Here is a 7,050-nt window from a genome sequence, read left to right as displayed (position 1 = left end):
AGTATGTAATATAAAAAATTTATTTATAGTAAATAATGAATCTTATATGGTACTAATAATAATATAGGTGGTAGGTAGAGCATCATTAAAATATAAAGGATGATAATTAGATATATTATAATTAATAATTATATTAAAGAATAATAAAATTAAAATAAATTATTAGTTTTTGTAGATAAAATTAATGGTTAATGTATAAAAATATTTAATGTTCAAATTGTTCAATGAGCTCATGTGGTGGAGTGGTAAAAGTCTTCTTAACTAGAAGAGAGGTCATGAGTTCAACCTATACCAACAACAAATTTTAAAAAATTTTGAAAAAAAATAGAAAACCGGTTTCCAGTTCACGGTCCAGCCGGTTCCACCGGTTCACGGCGGTTCAATGCAGTGGTGGTTTAAAGGGGTGAACCGGACCGGACTACCTACCGGTTCGCGGTCCGAGAGGTCATGAGTTCAACATCTACCAACAACAAATTTTAAAAAATTTTGAAAAAAGATAGAAAACCGGTTTCCGTTTCAAGGTCTAACCGGTCCGACCGGCCGGTTCCACCGGTTCACGGCGGTTCAATGCAGTGGTGGTTTAAAGGGGTGAACCGGACCGGACTACCTACCGGTTCGCGGTCCGACCAGTCGAACCGGTCGGTCCGGTTTTTAAAACATTGGTTTTTATTAATCACGCATCAATCGTAGTCAATTCAGTTGGTTTTGGTTTTTATTAATCACGCATCATTTAAGGCCTCCCCCTTAACGGGTCACTGCGTACCCTAATTTAACCCCCTCACATAATGTCGGGCCGGAGTGTGGGGAGCCGCCAAGGCAATGGAATCGCTTTTTTTTTGCTGCAAGATGGAAAGTGATGGAGTACTATTAATGAGTAATTAACACGTTAAATTACTAGTAGTATAATTTTATTTCTCCGGAGGAAAGAGTAGTGGATGATTTTAAGAATAAAATACTCCTACGAGAGAAATCATGATTGCATTTCTTATAAGTAATATTTTGCTTTTTACATTAACTATGAAAAGGAGAAATGTTAACCTCAACTCAATTACAAGACTAAAATATTTAATCATTGAGGTGTTGAGGATAGGTGTGTTGCGGCAGGGGCTTGTGTTGTGGCTGCTCGACGATGAAAGGTTGCAATCGGAGGAGAGCCAAGTCCACAACATGTCTAAGACGAATCTAGTAAAACAGCGATTGGAAAGCCAAGTAGCATTAGTTGGGTACAAGTCAAATGAATTGGGTAGGATCGTACCACAAACTATTCCATACTAGTGCCTGAAAAGCTTTTACATTCTATACTAATCTTGGATCCCATAATCTGTCGTGAGTCGTGAGGAATCTCCCAAGTGCTCATGCCACATGTTGAGTTGAAACATGATATTGGATCACAATAGTCAATGCTAGGGGTGGGTCGATACTAGATATCCTATCGAAAACGTTGTATTGTATATCGTATCGAAAATATGAATTTCATATCGTTATCATATCGAAAGTTTCGGTATATCGAACTTTCGAAGTTCGATATGGATAATATCAATATCGTTATAATATCAATATTTCGATATATCGTACTGAAATTTGATATATCGATATATCGAATTTCGGTACGATATATCGAAATATCGATATCGTATCGAATGCATGTATATCGAAAATTATAATTTCAAATATGTTTCGATATATACGATGTATTCGAATATTCAATATAAAACGATATATCGAAAATATCGATATATATCGTATATTCGATATAAAACGATATATCAAAAATATCGATATATATTGTATATTCGATATAAAAAGATATATCGCGATATAAGGAAATTCATATCGTTATCGTATCGAAAACTTACGTTACGGTATCGTTTCGTATCGAAAATTACGATATATCGAAAATCCGATAATTTTTCGATATTTTTCAATACGATACGAGCGATATATCATTTTTTCGATATTTTTCCCCAGCCCTAGTCAATGCCCCTTTTAGACATGTATTCTGTCACTATGAACATGTTAAGAGGTCTAGCGCATGCTCCTATGAACTGATATTGTAGTGTAATATTCAATTGTTTGGTCCTAAATCCGGAATAGTATGTATTATCTAACTCCCATCAAACGCAACCTCTTCCAACGATGCAAATCGCATCTAGACTTGAAGAGTTCAACGCGATTGCTTTGTGTGCATCAACAACATCATCGCCACCATTATGGACGGCAGGGTTGCTAGTAACATAATCGCATGTCGGAAGCATGTGGTCATAGTCTACCACCACCGCGCATGCGACAGAACAGAGCAATTCCTTGTGGTTATCGTTGATGAAACAACCATGATGGGTAGCTGAAGGAGATGAAACCATGATTTGATATTTGATTATAGTAATAACTCAGAATTTAGTTAAATAATCATATCTAATCTGATTTAATTGATGACCAAAGTAATAGTAGTAGTACTAATTTATGAGTACCACACAATAGTACATTCCAACTGAACCACATTATCATGTTCTGGAAAATTAATTTATTCAAAGACAAGACCTAAAAATAAAAAATAAAACTAAATCAAATGTGTGTGTAGAATTACAATGAATACAACAAGAAACCAACTAAAGCCTATAACCATGCAAATGTTTAGCCCATCTTCTAGCCATGAAAGGATCATGGAAATCCCAGCTCTCACCACTGCTCATCCTCCCACCTATCTCCACACCATCCCCACTCTCATCTCCTCTATCCGCTACAACGGCCTCGCCTCGTCTCACGCACTCCCCATCACCCCCGCCTTCCGTGTAGCTGTACTCCACGCGCACGGGCCCACAATCCGCCAAATACACCGGTATGTTCCTCTCCTCGCCCCCTCTCAGCTCCTCGATCCTAATCATCCTCGCCCCCTGATCGATCCTCATCTGCACGTCCTTCACTGCCCCTCCCAGCATCCTCACCAAAAACTCCTCGAACTGGTGCATGATGAACCCGCTCGATTCCCCAAACCCGAACCCCACATGGAACCGGTGGACCGCGACTCCAACTTCCGTGTCAAACCGATGGCAGGCGCTCGAAGGGGTGTCGGTCAGATGCAGGATGCTAGATAGCACGTTCTTGTGGACACGGTCCTCGAGTATCTTCGCCCCTTTCTTGAGCCCCTCCATCGGGTCCGCCTGCCCCATGTAGAACATCCGGTCGATGACTTGCAACGCGGTCCTCTTCCCGTACGAGGTCATGCGCCTCAGGGGGAAGACGCGCGCAGCAGCAGAGGAGTACGTCACGATAGCTAAACGGTCCATGGGCCGGAGCGAGAAAACGACCAAGGCCATCGCCTGCTTCATCAGCCTCAGGTGCGGGCCGTTGGGGCTCGCGACCAGGACTAAATCCGTCGCGGGCTGGTGAGAAAGCCTCACACGGAGACAAGAATCCATGCTGCTAGTGGTAGGTGAGGCAGAGCAAAACAGGGGAATCGGAATCCCTCCATTTGAGGGCGAAGAAACATTAGACGGAGCGAGGGAGAGATGGAGGCGTGGATAGTTGGCGGGCGTGTGGTCGGGGTCGATGGGGTCGTCGTCGTCGTAGCGAGCAGAGCGGAGGAAGGATCGCCTGTGGACGCGGGAGTTGGCGATGGAGTCGTCGAGGATCTGGAGGATGGGGTCGGGCTTGGGGGAGTGGAGGGAGCATCGGGCGTTCAGGTTGCGGGGGAGCTGAGTCCAGTTGGCGCGGCAGATGGGGCAGGTGACGCTGCCGTGGCGCACGTTCGAGGAAATGCACGCGAAATGGAAGGCGTGTGAGCACTGGGCCGTGAAGATCGCCTGGCCCGGGCCAGTCCCGGAGCTGTAGTTTAGAGGGTCAAGACATATGGCGCACAATGTCTGCAATCGATACAAAAGGAGTAAGGACTCATGAACAATTGCAACGCTAATCAATACTGCTAAATTTTGTATGTTGCATCATAGATTAGATTCCTTTTTTTTTAATTTTGTTTTGCAACTGTGATGGACACATCAAATTAATGCTCACAAATCTTCAAGAGTTATTGCAACCCGACAGTATGTTGGTTGATGCAATTGTTGTCAAAATAAAAGAGAGAATCATATGTGTAATTGACTGCCACTGTTTTCCTACTCCTACCACTCGATTTATGTCAAAGAGCTTTTAATGAGACCGGCCAGGTTCTGCTTTTTTTCTTCTTTCTTTAATAAAATGCATATAGCTCAAGGTTACTCCTATATAAAAAATTGTTTATGGGTATCTAACATTACAAATTTTGGCTGAAAATTTAATATTTCAACAAACTTAAATTTAAAACTTGGTTACAAAATCATGAATTTATGCAGTGTTGTGAATTTATTACGACGTGGAATTTGAGTGAAAATAGGGAGAAACTTTTATACTCCACTTAAGTACGCACAAAAAGATGTGGTTTACACCTAAGGAAAGTAAGACCGTCTTTCATATCAACCAGTTCGTTCGTCTACATAATTTGATGTTCAACGTTGAATTCAATTTAGAGAGAAAAGAAAATCAAACTCATGAAAAATTTGCTACAATATATAAATTCATGATATCAGCATCCAATTATAAAATTCCTGAAAAATACCAAATTTCAGCCAAATTTTTTCTTTTATGATCATTACCTCATTAGAAAAACACTTAAATAGGTCCAAATTAATGTCCAGTAGATTCGAAAATAATGCGAAAGAGATCTCATTATATGAAGTTAAATGCACCAAACAAAGCTTGGGATTTTAGTGATGAAATTAATAATGTAATGGAGAGTTTGGAGAAAAGAAAAAAGAAAGAGAGAAAAAAAGCACCTTATTAGAAGAGGGACCAGTATCGGTATGGGCAGCAGCAGCGGCCGTCGTCGTCATCTTCTTACAAGAAATGCTCGTCGTCGGATTTTCCGGCGAGCAAGCATAATTCGGAGAAATCTGCGGCAAAAATACAAACAAATCCACTGATAAAGCAGATTCATAAGAGAAGAAGGCGATGGAGATGAGAGAGAGATGACTCACAGTTGTGGCAGAGGCAGAGGTAGCGGGATGCTGTCTGTGGCAGAAAGATCCACATGTCTGAACAAATATTTTCTTGGCGGCTCTCCTGAATTTCCGGGAAGCGCCACCACCTTCTCCGCCCATTTCCACCACCTCCAGAAAATATTGTAGCCACCACTCTTGGTAAGAACAGTCAATTCCCACAACCCAAACCAGCAGCAGCTTTTCAGTCAGAGAAATTCCATTTTCTCAGAGAGAGAGAGAGAGAGAAATGATTGAGGTTGTTAATTTGAGGGTGCTATGCTATATTCTACTCACTTTTTTGGACTGCTACTGCTAATAAATACACTCACACTAACAAAATCCCAATGCTTTTACCATTTTTCACTTTATTTTAAATTTCACAGTGGAGGAGTAGGACTTCTGCAAAGAATTGTTTTTTACCTATTTAATCTATTGCCAAGAAAGGGATCTTTCGTAATTATTTTGTTTTTGTTGGATTTCAGGAATAAATTGTCGGATTTACGGTTATTAGTATTGACTATTTCACGCATCATTTTTTGTGGGGTCTCCACCTATTTTCATATTCTTATTATTATAAGCATAATTTAATTATCAGTCGAAGAATATTACCACTTGGGGTAAAGGGTATATGATTCGTCTCTTTTTCGATGGAATTTAATTGGTGTTGTGATTCCAGTCTATAATTCAAATTATGTCCCAAGTTCGATGAGAAATAAATATTTACTTCAATTTATTGGTTCGGGTAGTATCTGAAAAAATGGAGTTCTTGATGAAATTTTGATTTGCAAATAATGAATTAATGAAGTGTGTGTTGATCTAGTTGGTAAATTGGTTATGTCAAAATTCAATGAGTTTAAATTCATCGTGACATAATATTTATATTTTTATATGTTTGATGCCTATAAAATTATAAAGATAATGAGGTTCCTACAATATATTTTGCTGACTCTATCATTGACCGTACAATTTCATCTATATACCTATATTTACTATGAATGTGAGTTTGATGAGATCATGAAAGTTGGCATTTACATCACCCTACTTTTTTAATGTAACCGTCTACGTAATTTTATATACTACTATACTATTTATTTTGGGTAGTAGGATAAATACTCTACCACCTCTTTTGAATTAAGTCGATGATTAAATTTAAACCCCGACTCTTTTTTTGTTATATATTTCGTCGCTCCGCCTTTGGATTTTGTATTGATTCATTTTAGCAAATCATTTATTATTAATATGTAGTAGTGTTGTTTAGTTCTAAACATTTATTGTTTATTATTGCAATTCATGAGCATACGTACCTTGATTCATGATTGCTTTTTATGTGAATTTATAGTGAAGTTATTTATAATTATTATTATTGGATGGCCTGGAATAATTTTGGCAAGATGAAATTGACCAAAAAATCAAATGAAAAGAGGGAGCCAAATCAAGACAAATGAAAGTATTAACCTTAAAATCCCATAAACCTAGTTAAAAATATAAAAGCCTACATATAAAAAATGCAAACCGACCTCATTAGCATACTAAAAGATCAACGTAACTTAGTCAATAAGATGTTTCACATTAAATTAATTAATTTAGAGGTCCAATCACTATAATTACAAAGATAAAATAAGGGCAATTTTTAACCCCAATTTGGAATTCATGGTCTCCTCCACATTACCTTGTACGACCATTTTAAATTACATAAAATATTTTCATATCATTTCACATTATTGAGCTAAAGAATAGCGATGGGGAATGAATCTTGACCTTGTTTTTATTGATGGGCGCCCAAGAGTTGAAGGCCACCACAATATATCGGCAAATCATCTTAAATTTTGGCATATTCTATGTATCCAATATGACAAAAATTAATTATCTGCAATAGAAAACGACTCACAACATTAAAGTAGTTTATGTATTTTCATTTTCTGTGATAATAAAACTAGGCTGTGTTGAAATTGTGTTATCCCTATAATTATTGTACTACTATCTATAGTAGTATAATTTATTGTACTATTGCGACGAACCAAATTTCGGAAATTGATTCGGA

At 38.3% G+C, this 7,050-nt stretch overlaps 1 protein-coding gene across 1 annotated transcript; it reads right to left on the bottom strand.

Annotated features, from left to right (window-relative positions):
• Positions 1 to 2,393: 2,393 nt before the first annotated feature.
• Positions 2,394 to 5,307, bottom strand: LOC121777924 (E3 ubiquitin-protein ligase WAV3-like). The gene is made up of 3 exons (XM_042175256.1): positions 5,007 to 5,307; positions 4,806 to 4,922; positions 2,394 to 3,860 (listed from the first exon to the last, which is right to left on the bottom strand). The coding sequence occupies exons 1-3, from the start codon at positions 5,127 to 5,129 to the stop codon at positions 2,607 to 2,609; spliced, it is 1,494 nt and encodes a 497-aa protein (XP_042031190.1). The 5' UTR covers positions 5,130 to 5,307; the 3' UTR covers positions 2,394 to 2,606.
• Positions 5,308 to 7,050: the final 1,743 nt, after the last annotated feature.

The sequence above is a fragment of the Salvia splendens genome, chromosome 18 (assembly GCF_004379255.2).
Source record: "Salvia splendens isolate huo1 chromosome 18, SspV2, whole genome shotgun sequence".
NCBI lineage: Eukaryota > Viridiplantae > Streptophyta > Magnoliopsida > Lamiales > Lamiaceae > Salvia > Salvia splendens.
Note: the sequence above shows the minus strand (reverse complement) of the source record. Positions and strands in the feature narration are given on the sequence as shown.

Bases quoted from the DNA above. Each gene is read 5' to 3' on its own strand.
- LOC121777924 (XM_042175256.1), bottom strand. From the start codon at position 5,129: ATGGGCGGAGAAGGTGGTGGCGCTTCCCGGAAATTCAGGAGAGCCGCC. The intron at 4,923-5,006 runs GTGAGTCATCTC...TTTTTGCCGCAG, and splicing joins CCTCTGCCTCTGCCACAACT to ATTTCTCCGAATTATGCTTG. The intron at 3,861-4,805 runs GTGCTTTTTTTC...TATCGATTGCAG, and splicing joins CTGGTCCCTCTTCTAATAAG to ACATTGTGCGCCATATGTCT.